General features: G+C 37.8%; 1 protein-coding gene across 2 annotated transcripts in view; it reads right to left on the bottom strand.

Annotated features, from left to right (window-relative positions):
• LGR5 (leucine rich repeat containing G protein-coupled receptor 5) overlaps positions 1-18,387 on the bottom strand; it is an 84,846-nt gene that overhangs the window by 37,147 nt on the left and 29,312 nt on the right. For both annotated transcript variants that reach the window (XM_031589712.2, XM_031589711.2), the window contains exon 2: positions 14,703-14,774. In XM_031589712.2, the coding sequence (XP_031445572.1) occupies positions 14,703-14,774 (72 nt within the window). The remainder of the gene's footprint in view (positions 1-14,702; positions 14,775-18,387) is intronic.

Below are 18,387 nucleotides of genomic sequence, written 5' to 3'. Positions count from 1 at the left end.
GAGACAAAATGCAAGTTCATTATAAATCAAGATTATGGCTAAAAATGGACAATTAATTCTTTGTAGTCCTCTTTTTAAGCACTAGAACAACCTCAGTAACTAAAATACAGATACACTAACAATAATTAGCATCAGGAGACTTACAGGCATACGCTTTTGGAATTACGTATATAGGATGTCTGTGCACATTTAACTCAGCTGCAATAACTCATTTCCACATAATATCAAAATATATCCACATAGTAAAGAATAAAGTTCATTTTACAATAACAATACCCCAAACTTCTCTGCTGGTGGCATGATAGTGTATTTGCTAAAATATGTAGGGTTTTTTTTCCCTAATTCTGTTGTACTCTTCTTCTCAGAATGCCTCAAAATACTTTACAGACCGAGGAAAGTACAACAAATATCTCTGTAAAGTATGGTACTCTGATAAAAAGAAATTAAAACATAGAAGAAAGTATTATGTAGGATTTGTTCCTGTGGAAGAAAGTCTTCATAGGCTGCACTGAAAGTAATGCGTCCTATTTATTTACACTGACAGTACTACAGAGAGCACAATAGAACTATTTGATAGAGTGAATTCTCAGCTACGAAACATTATTTTTCCACACAGTTACGACCATTAGCCGTGCATTTTTACCAGTGATGAATAAGAGCCTGCATGCCGTACTTGTAACAATCTGCACCAGCAGAGGTGCCCCGCTGTCACTGTTGCCACTGCTGAAATGCAGCACCCGCCATCTCACTCTGCTCACAACAGCTGCTTCATCTCCATAAATGTTCAGCAAGTGGCGACGAATGTCAGTGGGTACCATTCTTTCTGCGTGGAGGGATTCACTGACACCCCTTTGCTTCATATGTACTTCCATATCAGATGCCATTGTGTCAGACTGCTGCTCTGCTGCCATCTGTTGCACGGCAACAAAATGTAATGGAATATTGGTGGGAAGATTCAGCCAGTACTGCCATACCACCAATGTGCACCTCTGATGTCGTGGGCCAATATAATAAAATAGGAGGCACTGCCTTTGGGAGCAGCCCTCATATTTTTGATGTGAAGTGCCATTAGTATGTTCCTCAGCAGTGGAACTGCAGAGCATCTTGCATTTACCCTCCTGACATTGCAGTGAGTGGTTGGGGTGAGAATGAAGTTACTGTGTGACAGTAGAGCCCTGCTCTACATCCATGCTCTTGGATGGCCACAACTGTGGGTTGATATGATTTCATCACCCTATTTACATACCAAGTGAAGCCAAGTAGAATTATTTGAAATTTCTCATCAGTTAAGATATTGTACATCAAAATTGCAGTTAGCACATGTGGTGACAGAGCTGACATTTGATTTGGCATTTGACCCCTTAGGAAAGACCAGAGGATTTATTCCATCAAAAGCCTTGAGCTGCCAGAGGGGAACCTATAGCACTGAAGTAGGCACCAGAGTTGCTAATCCTGTTCGTGGAAAGTGCCAGGTGCTTGGAACTGTAATCCCAAAGACCCAGCACTGATTGTTCTTAAACTTCATCTTCCTTTGAAGCTTATTTGCCCCAAGATAATTACAGAGTCCTGGGCACACTTACTCTTTAGACTTCTCTTCCACACAGAAAAATACTGGTCACAGTGGAAGAAAACTTGACTCTAGATGCCAACTCCAATGACTTTTCATGCATTTTAAATTTGGGGAAAGCATCTTCCCTGTGCGCACAAAATTGCTGACTGGTGTGACCTTGCTCAGAGAGTGAAGTTCTCTTCTGCAGAGCTCACTAAGATAGAGCCACTGAGCTCATTGCTCACATGAGATGCACCAGGCTCTGAGGTTCAGGCATCTGAGACCTGCGTATGTGCACCTGCACTCCAGCAGGAAGATCAGCGAGCAGAACTGCACAAAGACAAAGAGGCACTCAGCAGCCAAGCTGACTTTATTTTAATGCATGAAGGGCTCCTGCAGCTTCATCGTTCATTCTGGATGGAAAGGAATGGCAATGACTGTTGGGTTGCTACTGGATAAATCAGGCGTGTACTAGAGAAGGCACTGGTTCTATGAAAACAAATGCTGTTTGTGAATCACAGACCAGCAGAAGTTAGAGATCTCTCTAATGCTGATCTCAATTTACTATATAGAGTTTTGGAAGGACTACAAAATGTTTAACCCCCTCAGTCTTTTGCACTGTTATTTTACTGATATGACTGAACTCTAGCCTTAGACATGAATCAGAAGAGGCTGCAAAATTTTACTGAAAAAAAGAGTAGGCACAGGTGGGAAGGAAGGGACAAGGGGAAATGGTTTTAAGCTGAGGGAGAGAAGATTTAGTTTGGATGTCAGGGGGAAGTTCTTTACTGTGAGAGTGGTGAGGTGCTGGAACAGGCTGCCCAGAGAGGCTGTGGATGCCCCGTCCCTGGAGGTGTTCAAGGCCAGATTGGATGGGGCCCTGGGCAGCCTGGTCTAGTATTAAATGGGGAGGTTGGTGGCCCTGCATGTATTAAATGGGGGGTTGGAGCTTGATGATCTTTGAGGTCCCTTCCAATCCTGGCCATTCTGTGCTGAGGTTTCCACTTACTATAAGTGTCTCACTGAGTATCATGGAGAGTTCAATAAAAAACAGATAACTCATATCTCCAAAGACTCAAGCTGGCACTGTCAGGGCACCATTGTGTCTTAAAGAGTGGCTGTGTTGCAATAAATTTCATAGCTGTTGCAAAGCAAACTACCAGACACACTACATGTTCATACTGCTTCTCGGATCTGAAATATTCTTTATTTAAAAAAGGTTAGCTAAGAAAATTAGACCTCTTTAAGCACTCTGGTATGGTAAGGATGCTCCTCCCTGCTTTAAATGCAGCACTGTGGTAATGTAATTGGGACACTAACCCAATTTAGCTTTTTTTTTTTTGTTTCAATGTGTAATACTGCCTCTTTCTAGATTAACAAGAAGTCTTTCTGTGGTAAGCCTTAATGCTTGGCCGTTTTTTTTTGAAAATGGACAGTCATAATTTTTAAAATGGTTTTATGGTACCTGTAATATATAACTAACAGTCAGAAAGAAATACCTATGCACAGAGATATTCATATACATATGGCTACTTGGCTCATGGGCATTCAGCACAGTTTTAATGAGACTGTACTGCAGAAAGTTATATTTACTTTTCCATGTATCTTTTTTTCCCTGTTTCCTTCTGCTGTCAGTTTTTGTGAACAAAATTCTGTCTCTAGGAGAAAATTTCCTAAACTGTTTTTATTGTAATGCCCATTTGAATTATCCAGCCACCCACAACCACTGTTAGAGCATTACCCACCTGCATGGCCCCAGTTTCACCGTTCAGAGGAATATCTGAAGTTGACAAACAGCTATAAGCAAAGGATGCTGATCCTGAGCTATTTGAATGATAGTTATCTGCACGATTAAAGTGAGATGTAATTCCTCCCACTTTTTTTTTTTTTTTTGCCTTTTTTTCAGATTCCAAATCTCATTTTGTATTCTGTTTCTTTTCCTGTTAGATCACAACTTCTCAATTAGAAAATATCTTGTCAATTAAATGTCTTTTCATTTATTAAAAGTCCACTTTAGACAGAGGAAACCACATGTTAATCTTCTATTTCGTAAGCAGAGCTTCTGTGTTTACGCCTTATGAGTTTTTCAAGCCCCAGGTCATTCTTTTAGCTCTGCTTTGATTATTTTTCAGTTTGGGAAGAGCTCTAACTGATTTTGTAGACAGTGATTACTATCCTTTTAGATTACACTCCTTTGCTTATGTAGCAGAGAATCATGTTTATCACGTAAGCCCATCATATTTCAGCGGAGGACTAAATTAAATATATCACACATGCCAAAACAGATGTATGTCTGTGCAGCTCTCTTATCAAGCAAACTGACAACATCAGAACAGGTAGACTTTTGGCAACATTTATTTTCTATATAATGATGATGTCTGACCTCCAGTTACCAAAGTAAATTCTTTCTCATGACATCCTTTTCATGATTTTCCATTGGATGCAAGTCAGGCAAACCACCTATCCATTCCCAGGATGCTCCATAAGACCACTTCTGAACACTGGCACAATAGCAGCATCTTCCCAGCCCTTTGGAATTCCCCAGCATTGTGGGATTTGGAAAAAATCAGCAATAATGATTCATTGGGCTCATTGTTTAATTCTTTCAATATTCTTGGATGGAAGTTAGCACACCAGTTATTTAAGACATACTGCAAAGCTCATTAAATTTGGCTTATTTGTTCCCAACCATTTTAATGCCTTCCTTCTGGATTTTTTTCTTGCTATTGCTGTGTTTCTATTCTCAGTCTTGGCATAGGGGAAAATAAATCCCCTTGTTGACTCTACAGGTATCTATCAAGCATCTGTCAGGGTTTACTCATCTCCATATCAGGGATTTTGTTTTCCATTACCCTAAGCTATTTCAGGGAAGCTGCCCAGTACTTTTACTGAACTTTGGATGGACTCTGGGTAGTGATTTCAGTCTGGATAGGTAAATATCGCTTTCCCTGAATAGATGAGGATGGACATCCTATCTGTTTCTACAGTTTAGCATTTAGTTAATGATTTCTGAGAGGAGGAATAAACTAGCTTTTTCATAACACTTACATAACCAAATGGCTGGCTTCTACTGTTAGAAGAACTCTAAATTTCAGTTTTTAAAAGTAAATTCTTTTCTTTTCCAGCATTTCTGAGAATTATTATTTTAGAAATATCACATTAAACTAATTCAGGCTCAAAGTTATCATATCTCTAATGAAAAGATAATCAAAAAAGTCAGTATTGCTGATTCTGGATCGCATATATCTAAAATAGCTATACTATTTTATAACTGGATTTAACTTACGCTGTTTCATTTCTTTTACTAATTAAGACAGAAATTAATGGCAGCTGGAAAATGTATGGGGATGTGTCACTGTATGCTTCCCTTGAAGACAAGATACTGGGCTACTTTTGGCAGTGGCAAAGGCTGAATTTCTATACTACTGCATATCTCTTTCTAAAAGATGTAAAATAAATGAGCTGACAGAAAAGCACATTGCTTCTATCTTTTCAAATGGCAGCAATTTATGAAGTATGTTTCAACGCAGTTCAGCCCAGCTGGCAATCTCTACTTGGTGTTGGAATTGCTACAGTGCTTCAGGTCAGGTTCCTGGCCTTGCTCAGATCTAAGAAAAGGCATATATGGTGTCTCGTGTTAGCTTTGTTCATCTGTGCATCTCTTTTGTATATTCTGACCTCTCTTGCAATGACACAATTCTGAGAAATGGTCATCCCCAACTCAGGAGAACAATCCTAAGACAGCACTACTGATAGAATATCCACAGAAAGTTCTAAAAAAGATCAGAAAACACTTGTTTTCCTTCTACTGTTGCTCATGTCTAAAAAGAATAGATTCATTCCTCAGAAAGAAGCAGATAAACATGAAATTGTGACTGAACACAGTCAAGTATTTCCATTACATTTCTAGAACAAGATTTTTTTTTCACTGACTAAAAATTGCTTTGTGCTTGTATGTTTTCTTCATTGAAAGAAACCTTGTCTGGCACCAAGCCTCTCCTCATTACCTACTGGAAAGGGAGGTGAATTTGAAACACCAAAAAATCTCTATTGTCAATGAACTGTGGCACTTAATAAAGAAAGCATCTTTTCAGTAGCCATTAGAAACTGCTGCAAACCTAACCAAGCTACTTCTCAGAGTTTGCATCAAGTAGTGACAGTGATACAGGGGCAGGGGCTGCTTTTCGTCTTTGTCCAAGGTAAGATCTAGTTCAACAAATGCTGAACAAGCACCTGTAAAGTGCATTTCAAAATCTCGTACTTTCAAAACTGTAGGAAAGAGATGAAAGGAAGATAACAGTCTCATTGGGAAACAGCATACATTTATATTAATTAACACTCATGCTGTATTCTAAGAGGATTAACACAATAGAATTTTCCTGAACAAATTACTGTTCAAGTCTTGCAAGGTGCAGAAATGCAAAAGAGTAAATGTGGTTATGGATCTTGGTATGGCTCAACATACAGCAGGAATAAGCAGTACAAGAGTAAAGCTCTTCTGTTAACGATATCTTCTATCATTTCTATTAATGAGAAATCTGTTCTAATTCTTATCCTGAATGAGCACTGTTATGTAGAACTCCATTACACTCAAACTGATGGTAAATATATTGGAGAATATATAAAAAATATATTGAACAGTATATTAAAGGAGAATGTATGTCCTTTTGTACAGACTGAGTTACATATCATAGATATTAAAGACCCCCTAATCACTCGTGTTGCATTATATTTAATCACTCCACATGCTGTTTGCTTACATGTATTGCAATATTCAATATCTGAGTGCAACTCAAAATCTGTCAACTATGAAAATACACTGAGGTATACCTACAGGAATAATTTCCTGCCATCATGCATTTATCTCCCTTTGACTCTGCATTTTACTTCTGATCATTATTTTGCTGATTGTATTTGAGAAATGAGAACAAGCACTGCATATACTGAGAGAATGCCAATATGAATTTGGTCATATATACATATATATAAATGTACGTTAAACATATTGATTTGCCATCAATAATGTTACAACTCAATGAATTTTATGCTTGCCTTTTTTCCTTGAAAACAGGTTTAATTCCTCATTTGCTACATTACATTCTGCAATTAACAAAATCTCCAGACAGAAAATTGAAAATGAATTATACAGACAAACCTAGAAACTGGTGATAGAAATCTTTGTTCTTGCAAATAAAAATTAGAAGTGTAGAAAACCTGAGAGGGTGAAAAATCCCCACAGTTGGGCCAGTTCTGCTGCTCTGTGGTACCAACCTTGCCAAATTTGGTGCCACATGGAAAATTTCCTTAACATTTTTGAAATTGTGGACTGTCTCTTTTATACCTTGGGTACAGATAAATTTGCTTTTGTAATTTAAAACTTCTTTCTAAAGACCTGATCCTCTTCTCCAACTGCCATAATTGTTCTCAGTAACTGATAAGGATAAGTGGTAAAATCTTAGTCCCATTGATGTCTGTGAAAAAATTTGTGCTGACATAAGCAGAAACTGGATTCATAACTGCAACATGTTTCAGTATCATATCTGACAGCGATTCACTTCTCCTAGGAGTATTTTTTGGAGAAACAATGTAGAAGCATAACATGAAAATATATATTTCCTTTTTTTTTTTTTTCCTAAAAAAGCTTGTTCTGAATTTAAAAAATTGCTTGCTCACCTTAAATTGCTTGCTTCAATTTTGTTTCCTGTCAAACTAACCAAAGATGGAGATGTACTCAACACATACACTGTATACACCTTTAGTTTATATAAACACGCACTCAATATATATTTCTATGATAATAGTTTTCCTGAGTTTATATATGCACCTATGTGTAGATAAAACAAAATGTTCTTGCTTGTTACATTAAAATAGTTCTGACAACGTGGATACTAATCAGGAACCTAATCAAGAAAGTCAATTAAAATTTGAGATATGAGTTTGATATTTTTTAATGATTATTCTTGGGCCAATGCTACAGAAATTTATGAATTCATTGGTGGGTAATTACTGTGTTAATTATTAATTAATTAATGGATGATATCAGCATATATTTTTCAAAATGTTTTTGTGGAATTACTTTGTTAGACTAAGAATTTAAATGTTATTGTGTATTTTAATTATCTTTTTATATTTCAATCTGTCATGTTGATTAAAACTGTAATCACAGTAATATAAAACTGGGTCAAATGATATATTAAAAAAATATGATGATCAGAGAGATCAAAGAAGAAAATATAAAGATGCTCTCCCTTCCTTAAGAAAGCAGGAGGGGAGTGTGCAAATCATAATTGAGCTGTATATTACATTTATTGCTACTTACAGTTTTGTTGGAAATTCAAATATAACACAGTCTGCTCCTGCTTTAGGGCCTAATTGCCTTTTAAAATGCGTGTGCCAAATTCTCAGAGGGTGTAAACTGGAATAACTCCAACTGACCTCAAGCAGTTGGAATGAAATCAGTGTGTGTATTTGATCTTGAGCTGGCTTTCATAAAAGAGATCTTAGATTGCTGTCAGTTAAGGATGTGGTCTAAAATTTACTATTTTGCTTTCCACTTATAAAAGGGGAGGATTCTATCTGCACCTTACACAATTCAGTATTGTGACCCTACATTTTCTAAGGACAACTGATTTCTCCATTCAGCTGGGAACAAGCTGCCTTGCTCCCAGCATGGCAGAGGCCAGTGCCCTACCAGAGGGCTCCAGTGGTGTCCTTTTACCACATGGCCAGGTACCTGCCCTCTGACTTACAGCACAGTGAACTCCTAGGGTGCATGCCAATATTAGGCAGGAAATCCTGTGCTGATTTACAGGATCAGATTCCAAAGTTACTTGCAGTAAGAAAAAGAATTTCACTCCCACTTTTGAAGAGTGCTGTCACCAAATCACGGGTCTCAGAGTAATCTTAAATTTGTTAAGTTTCCTTCCTCTGTGTTTCAGTGTTGCAGCAAGATGAACCAACAAATGGTAAGCTATATACATTACATTTCCTAGTTTTAGCCTTCAAAGTGCTGCTTACACTTCTGATACTGGGATAAATCATCATCACTGATAACAGGAATTGGTTAATACTGTGAAATGAAGCACCACAATCAAACAATCAATAACAAATTGTCCTCACTGTTTTGTCCTTCCTGTGCCATTGGCACACAAATTATGCAGTTCCAAATGTTGATGTTACAGCTTTTCTCTGAGTAGTACAGTGAAGCGATGCTAAAGAACTACAGGATAAATTACTTAATCCTGTTTGGAAATTTAAACAAACAAACAAACAAACCCAAACTTCAGAACTATGCTTAAAGAGACATAAATGTAATGCGGGCTGATTTCAGTGCCTATAGTCCTAAGCAAGTGAAAAATGGAAGTGCATCCTGGAACTGTGCACTGCACTGAAACGAAGCAGTGAAAAAACAGGCTGAACTTCCACTGACAAAAAGTAATTTCTGCATACTTGCTCCTGCAGTACATGCAAAATGTGTAAGACTTAAATTAAAACCCTGCCTCAGGATCTATAGAAATATAACACATTTAATAAAGTATAGCTTCATCTAAGTTAATTAAGTATAATTTTACTATCTGTATTGATCGCAAAACACAAAAAGCTCTTCCTGTGACTGTTTGATAGCATAAACCAGTTCCTACTGAATACTGCTGGTAATAAATTACAGGTTCCAAGCAGTACGTACAAGTTACAAGCTGAAAATTCACTTTATCTCGCATTCAGTAAGAGCAATGCAGCAGCACTGATACACTGATAGTTTCTTGGATATCAGCATAGAACCTTCATTGTTCTTACTTGCACAAGTCTCCCTATTTTCACTTCTCTTTATCTTGATCCCCTAACCTTCTTCCCTACTGCCCCTTCCATCACAGATGCACAGCAGTGTCAAGGCTGCTCCCTGAAATTTGTGTTAATATTTCAAGAACAACCGTCTGTCAGCACAATCCATTCTACAAGCAATGCAAGCTTCTCTAATTTAGTAAGGCATTTGCTCTATTGTTTCTCTTCTTTTTGTTCCTCATCTTGTCATCATTGATAACAGAGCAAGAGGGGCAGTTTGGAGGATGCCAAGATGATCCAGCCACACAGGGAAGTTCTTTGTTGTCCTTCAGCTTGGTGGCATCAAAGGGACAGAGACAAAGGCAGTGACAGCTCCAGAACCACCAGGTCTGTCATCTTGTACATTAGGAATCTTCTGCATTTGGATTTGTTTTTTTTTTTTTTTCCTAGTAAATCAAAGCAACTGTGTAAAAGCTAGGGGTGAAAATGATTACAATTGCTTCCAATTGATTAACTTGATCAATATCTTCTCACTGTTTTTACTGTTGCACAGTCAATTGCCACATGACCAGTGCACTTCCCGCTGTCAGGACTTCCATGCTTCCCTGCAAAGCCATGGAGCCACAGCTCTGAGTTATCAGCAAAGTCTGTCTCACAGTGATGGGATTTATGATGTGCCACAACCTTGTGCCGCTGATAAACACTGTGTACTGAGCACAGGGCATATCCCAAACAGATTGCCTCTGCATGTGTGCACGTATGAAGTGAAGACACTGAATTCACAATTCATGTGAAGAGACTGGATATCCAGGTCATGTGTCAGCTGGCACACAGCACTGGAATTACACACGGGATGGGAAGTCATTTAGCAGGGAAAGTCCTTGAAACGTTTGCTGATGGAGATGGCACAAGCTGATTTCCATCAGGAACAGCAGCTGTAAAACCCGCTGTGCAAAACCCATAAAACTGCTGTTTAGCTGACATTAGAAGGACGTGTGTAGAGAGTTTGAGACATTAGATAATACCTGGTTTTACTTTTGCTGTGCACATCTGTTGTAGGTATTTTACTTTTCTTTCTTTGGAGGTTTCCTAGACTGTGCTGATTCATCTTTGGGAAAGACTTTCAGCATCCTGTCCAAAGTGTGTTCAAGTAAATTAAGAGATTTCCCCACTTTCCCCCAAATGTTTTGGACCGTAGCTGCAGCACTGTAATGTTTACTGCTAGCCTATACAACAGTAAAAAGCGTAGAACCAATTTTCAGTGCTAGCCACAAAGTGCCTGTACCAGCACAAAAAAAAGGATGGCACACAACCCCAGGAGCCAATGCTCTCAGTTTTCAAAGACATAAATGACCGAAGAGCTCAGTCCCACCACTCAGAGCTGGCAGGGAAAATAACACCTGATTCCCACCAACAGCTTTGAAAACCTCTCTGTAGGAAAACAGAGCAAACAGAAAGGGAAGTAAAAGGAAAATAGTAAATAAGAACAGATGATAGTGGGTCATGCCTGGTTATTTAGACCCTCATTTTCATGTATACAGTGGTCTTTTAACCACTTCTGCAGCGCAAAGGGATTTCCACACGCATGATGGTGAGTTTCACATAATACTTTTTTTTTTTGCACTGCATCTATAGTCCTGTCTGCAGTATAGTATTAAAATGCATGATTAAAGTCACTTTTGCCTAAATAATTGATGTAATAATACTGTGGGCAATGTGAAAAAATGTGGACGTTAGTTTCGATAAACTTTCCTGTAGCTGTATGTAGCTTTGAAGGTGTCTTTGTCACTTGATTTTGTGAAACTGCCTTACTCTGTAGGTCAATTAAATGTAATAAAACAGTCCTGTTTTTTTTTTTTTTTTGTTAGGAAAAACAGCACTATAAGTACTATAAGAATCACTTGGAGATTTGCTCTTCTATGGAGTGTTCCTGTGTTTAAAATTGAAATAAAAGCCTCATATACGTGTGTGCATGGGCGAGTGTGCATATATTTATCTGTATGCATATATATATGTATCCATTTATGTGTGGAGATAACTACCTGGAGATGTTTGTAGCTAGATCTCAATCATATCATTTTAAACAATTATTGGCTTTCTTCCTCACTCTTCACAGGTATATAAATTTATAAAATAAAACACTTTCAGGCACTGCTTTGAAGTGTTAGTGATCTCAAAATGATATGCTTATGTTCAGATGTTGTTGTCTTAAGAAGTCCTAACCTATGTAATTCTATATACTTTCTAAAAAGCTTTTTTTTTTTTTTGATGCATTGCTTTAATTCACTGCTCTATTAATACAAGTGTGCTAAATATATCATAGAATGACACAGATATAGAAAGACTCCACACAGGATTGAGTTTTGGGCTCAGTAATACTGATAAATATCTGCAGTTATTTTGAATTTATAATGAAGAACTCTCCTTAATGGTGTTGTACAAGTCCATGCAGAGCAACTTGCTGGTAATCTAGCAGCTGAAGCATAGATTTCTTTCTTGGTGGGAGTTCCATCATGTGCATTTTAAGAAAAAAATGATGATGGGTCTCAAAGGCCTGGAAAAAAATCATTTTGAAAACTAAACTTTTCAGGAGCTAGAACAATTCAAAGTACCACAATATTTTCCAAAATTTTTGGAGGAAAAGTCATCTCAAAAATATGGCATAATTTCAATATGTTACTGCATTTCAATGATCAAAGGCTTTGGTTAAAGATAAATACCAGGCATAATCATCAGAACCTCAAGAATGCTGCTTGCAGAGGTGTTGAACCTTGGCTTGAGGAGTGGATCAGTCAGCTTAGGAGGTCAGAATTAGCAGAGCAGACCTGACCAGTTCTTTGGGGGTAATGAGATGCTAGTATGGCCAAACCACACATCAAGCATGTAGCATTTAATCTAAATCTCAGACGATCTCAGTTAACCTTTATCAGATTCTTGAATCAGGCCTACAATAAAGGGATTACTAATACATTTTTCAATGTTAAAAAGCCCTAGAATTTGCATTTTTAAGCTCCTGCTGTTGTTGTATTTCAAAGAGTGGATAGGCATTTCTAAGATGCATTTCAATCTCATGGAGTCAATGCTTTGATACAAAGATCTTGTAAAACCTTATTTTTACCATGACTGCATTATTGGTCAAGTCATGTTTTACAATAGTCCACCTTAACTGAGCCAGATAAACAAAATGCAGAATTCCCAGGTGAGCCGGGAGTAAAAATAATATAGCAATGCTTGGTTGGGTAAAATAATTTTAATATATGCAATCGATGCTCAGAAATGAGTATAAAAGGAGTGTGGAAACTACAGTGGATGTTGCTGCCTGCTTCAGAACTTAATATCCAGTTCCCCTTCTGTTGTCTACACTTTTTTCTAAGTAATACTAGACTGAATTGTATTATACATGGCTCTGAACACCAAAGACGCTCCCAGCACAATGTGTTTGAATTTGCCTTAAGAAGAGGTAATCAGTTATCTCACATCTTCAAAGGGTTCACTTATCTATACTTACTTGAAAAGTGAATATAAATTGGAATGCTGTTATAAAGCAACATCAGAATGACTGGATGGTGCGAAACAAATGGGGAGCTGACTGTGAGCATGGAAAGCAAGATGTAGCAATGAAATACTTTCCTGGTGCTATCAATGATGAGAAACTGAAATTACATAATTTGGAAGAAAGGGTTACAAGGACAGTGGTTTCATATTTAAGGTGGAACATATGGGTCCAGCACAAGAATAACACTTCTAAATACTTCCAAAGTTCTTGACCGGGGAGATGAAGTAGATTGCTGAATAGTCTCTCAATCAGTGATATGTCTCACTATTTGGGTCATTTAATTCTGAGAGGGAAGGTAACTTGGCTTAATGCATGAAAACTCCATCCCAGGAAAAGCCCAAACTTTTGTTTTTTTCTCCTTGAGAATGACCAAGCAAACCTGAACATAAAAAAATCCACTAAGTCTCTGTGGCATGACTCCCTTCATGTACACCTAATATTGTAACACTTGGTGTTTGACATCTCTCCTTGTTATGTCCCTGCTTTGGTTGAAACCTGCACCAGTAGCAATAAGGACCAAAGCAAGGAAGAAAGCAAAGGAAAAGACAGAATTAAAAGAAATAATGCTCTGCAAATGCAAATGCTACCAGTAATAAAAATAAGACAAAAACACATATGATGAAAAGGAAAGAGAAGAAAAGAAGCACTGTTCGAACTCAGCATCACCAAAATGGTTTTCTTTTTTTTTTCTTCATAGATGTCAGTGGCAAATACAAGATGTCAAAATTCTAATGAGTGTTAGCAAGGACACCAGAAGTCATCAGTGCAATACACACCCAAAGGTGATTTAAATTGCAGAGGACTGTGCACATTTCACAGCTTAAAATAAACTGTGGCTTTGCAAGAAGGGCACAGTCATGACTTTGCATATCTTATGTGGGTTTTATGGTGTGTTAGTAGCTAAACTCGCTATAAAAAAAAAAGGGTTTTCGTTTTAAAAGCTTATAAAGCACGATTCATAGGAGGGGTCGATGCCTACACAATTCTTAATCAACTTTTAGAGGTATTCATGCAGATGCAGATGCAGGTGACAGCTTTTTCCCACAAGAGCTCTGGTACATCATTTACAGAGTCTCCGTCGCTCCTCAGGAACTTAAATTTTCTTTTAAGCTTGGGTCATTGTAGCTAGGGTCACTGCTAAATCCAGGTCTCAAGAATGCACAATACTTTTCACTTTTGGTTAGTCACCATCACTTCAAACCAGCATTCCTCTTTTGATGTAGTGTTTGGTCAGCTGGTTTTTGCAGCGTGCTTTTCCCCCTCAGTGAACGTACTAGACAGCCTAACTAAGCTTTGTGTAGGATTCTGCATTTTACAGTCAGGCTTCAGGGATGCTAAACTTAAGAGTAAGGAAACAGTAATTAAAAGTGATTGGGACAAGAAGCCTCGATACTACGAAATGTGGACTCAACAGTCCTTGACACAGGCAGAACGAAGCAGCAAGATTTGGTTTTGATTATAGCTTTACTTGCGATTTTAATAAACATGAGCCAGTATTCAAACTTTTAATATCCTGCTGCTTAACTATTTCCAAAAAGCAATCCAGTTCTTTTAAACAGCCCTTGTTTGAAAATTTTAATTTGTTTGGCTCTGTCCCTGCCTAGAGAAGTTGTAGCCTCTCGGTAACTCTTTTATAAGTTCACTTCCAGAATCACAAGCAATCTATTTTTTTCAACTAAGTGTTTCCGCATGTGCCAAAAGTGTCAGGCTGACAGCTTTCCTGCACCGTTTTATCTGGTTCCCACAGTAAGTATGAGAGACAAACGCAGGAATGTGTCTAGCGCTGACTATGCCCATCAAGGATACAATGATACTTACAGCTCTTCCAGGAAGCGGAGATTGTGCACGGGGTTCGAGGGCAGCTTAGTAATGTTGTTCATACTGAGATCACTGTAGGGGAAAACAGACAGAGACTTAATATGGCATGTCACAACTGTGGTATCCAGCTGTTCATTCCACACATTTTTAAGTAACACATTAACAAAAATTAGTTCCTCTGCCAGAACTGATGAATCATTATCTAGTTAGCACTTTAAACATTCTACTTTCGTATGAAAATGGCTTTGTCAAAGCAATACAAGCTATTGCATGTTCCTTATTTCCAAAAAAAATTTGGAATGTTTTATCACTCTCCATAAATCAGCTGGAATACTAAACAACCCTTTTAGGCTACATAATTTTAATAAACCGCTGTACTATATTAAAATTTATTTGGAGTAGTAAAGGAAAACTACTCTGATATTCATTGTCGTTGCACTGTAGCATACCGTAGGTTTACTAAAGCAGACAAGCAAAGCTGCACAGGTGCAAACTATTTGCATGATTTCACGAGCATGGAAAAATAATGCTTTTGCTGTACAACTTGCTGAATGAGCCTACTGATGTTCCGTTTGTCACATTAGGTGTCCCCAAAACCCAACTCACTTGTGTTAAATAAGGGACATATTTTCAAAAAATAAACATTGCCTTTCTAGAGTGCTCTTTTTTTGCAGGTTCTCAAATTGCATTAAATAAGTGAAATGAACCATAAAACAAGGGTGTAATGTGATCCTTCTCTGTAGCACACTTCCTGGTGGGGTTCCACAGTAGTTCCTGGCACAGGAAACAACCAGCCATATCAGCTCTGTCAGAGCTCATTCAGGCTATGGTTCAGGCTACAATTCATACAATAACTGCTTATTCTGAAGGTGTTTCTTCATTTTTTCCTATGTCTTGCCCAGTACTATCATTACGATTCACTTGCGTTAGGAGTAAAAACTGTAAACAGACTGCATAATACAATTCTACACGGAAGATAAAACTTATACAACTATGTCAAAATTACTATAGATGCTGTTAAAATACAAATATCAGAGGACGGCATATTTTATGCAATGTTATGTGATCATTTTAATAAAGCAATATGAACATACATACTTGAAAACACACTTGAAGGTTCTAGCGGCTTTGGACAGTATTTGAATAACCTTATTTCTTCCAGCTGTTGAGAGCTCATAAGGTAGATAAGTTATCTGTATTTCAGTGGGTAGGCATCCTATTCCTATTCCTATTCCTATTCCTATTCCTATTCCTATTCCTATTCCTATTCCTATTCCTATTCCTATTCCTATTCCTATTCCTATTCCTATTCCTATTCCTATTCCTATTCCTATTCCTATTCCTATTCCTACTTCTGTTCTGTTCCATTTACTTTCTATTATTCACAGGCTGTTTCATACTACAGAATTATTTTAATCAGCATTGTTAATTTTGATGTTTGGTCTTTTTCTGAATTTAAAAATGTGTAATTTAAAAACACTTCACGTAGAGATTAAGAAATAAAGGGAATTTGTTAATACTTCACAACAATTATCAAATCACTCTTGGGTTAGGTTTCTCTGCATCCACTTCAAAATCAAAGTATAATTTCAGAAATGCATTTACTAAATTCATTCTTTACTGTAATACTTTACCACCTAATTTTTCCATACAGTTTAGCAGGTTATTAGCCTTTCACTTTGATAAATACTCAAAGAATTTATTCTCACAGAGGAACAAATACATGGATTTATTTGGCAAAAGCAAAACTCGCTCAGTGAATCATATAGTACTGAATATGAAGACAACAACGGTATTTTAACATGGTTTCATAGTGGGATTTCAACATTTATCCTAATGGGTTTTTGTAAACATACCAAAACACATTTTAGACCCAAAAAGCCAGAGATAATGGAAGGTGAGAGTGATTCTTCTTCAAACAGGCAAGTATTTAGGGCACTCTACAAACAGCATTAATCAATGCTCTGGGTGACTGACTAGGAAAATCTGAAATCTATTCTTATAGTACATTAGTTTATATTAGTAGTAAGCAGGACTTGTCTGATATCCCCAAGATCCCATATCTCTGAACTACCGATCCCCACTCAATAACATCTTTCACAGGCAGTCTGCAGACCAGACTCACTCTATTATCTGAAGAGGATCAGATCAAAGGACCACTTTGATTACATGCTTTGATGAACAATCAGAAAATCAGCAATATACATTTTATTAAAAGCATCTTTAGATCCTGGAGGTGGATTTACAGAAAGCACCACTCATGCCTACTCTTTGGTCTCCAGAAAAGTTCACTGAGCATCGATGAATATCAACAGGGGCAATTATTTCTGCATAGAGGAATTCAGTGCCACACCTTTGCTTCATACACACTTCCATGTCAGACGGCATTGTGTCAGACTGCCCTTCTGTCTGCCATCTGTCACACAGCAACAACATGGAATGAAATACTGATGGGAAGATTCAACCTGTATTGCCATATCTCTAACATTTACCTCTGATGTCCTGGGCCAACATAATAAAGTAGGAGGGATTACTTTCAGAGCAGCCCTTGTGTGTCAGTATAAGTATGCGCATTTTTAACATTTTTCTCATAAACAAAAATTTTTTCCTGATTTTTTCAATAATGCCTTTCCAAGCTCATTTTTAACACACTGCTAACTCACTAATACACTGATTACTGCAGTCCATGTTGTCAGTATGTTATTCTTGCAGCCTTAATGGTTTCAGAATCTCAGAAAGACTACTGCTGAGAGAGGTAATATCTTCTCATTAGGCAGATAGAGCTGGAAATACTTATAAACTTTCAAACACAAGAATCAAAAACCTCTGCTTTTCCCAACTGTACCAACTGACTGATTAGATGACATTATTTCACTCGTATAAACCTTACATCACTTGCACTGCAGTAATTCATCTGCACTTATGGTTCCTAGATTCAGAGTACTCTTTTGGGTCAGAATCACCATGGATGCATTTCATCCAATTTCATTTGCGGAAGGAATTAAGGGACTTAGAAGTCCCATGATCCAAAGTTACTTCTGGAGTGAAGCTAAGAGAAGTGAGACAATCATGAAGAGTTAATGTAATGCAACCAGTCATATCTCGTGTGAGGATCACACTGTAAAGTTTCTGCTGCTGAGCAGAAATTCTTCATACTGTTCTAAAGACAAAAAATGGAGGTTCTCAGTAAACTTGCCATTCTTTGGACCATACTGCCAAGAATACCTGGTGCTGAAACAGGCTGCCCAGAGAGGTTGTGGATGCCCCGCTGGAGGTGTTCAAGGCTCATCAAGGTTGGATGGGGCACTGAGCCCCAGTATTAAATGTGGAGGTTGGTGGCCCTGCCTGTGGCAGGGGGCTTGGAGCTTCATGATCCTCAAAGTCCTTTCCGACCCAGGCCATTCTGTGATTCTGTGAAGACCTATCTAGGATGTGATTTATGACCACTAGATAGATCAAGCACAGCTAACAACCAGGAAGAGCAAGCTGGTAAATTGGAGGCTTACAGATTATGACTATAAAAGGTGCCCTGCAAATGCAATGATTTCTTTCCAAAAACCACATCAAACAGGTTTTCTGATTTCTCCTTTCAGGGCTAGCCTGTCAAAATCAGTAACTTGCTCTTACTGGAAAACTTAAGGGGATTAAACGTGGCTTGTACATTGGGATTTGCGCTGTAATGTTG

This window comes from Phasianus colchicus, chromosome 1, assembly GCF_987193195.1.
Source record: "Phasianus colchicus chromosome 1, bPhaCol1.hap1.1, whole genome shotgun sequence".
NCBI lineage: Eukaryota > Metazoa > Chordata > Aves > Galliformes > Phasianidae > Phasianus > Phasianus colchicus.
This window is presented reverse-complemented; position numbering and strand designations above follow the sequence as displayed.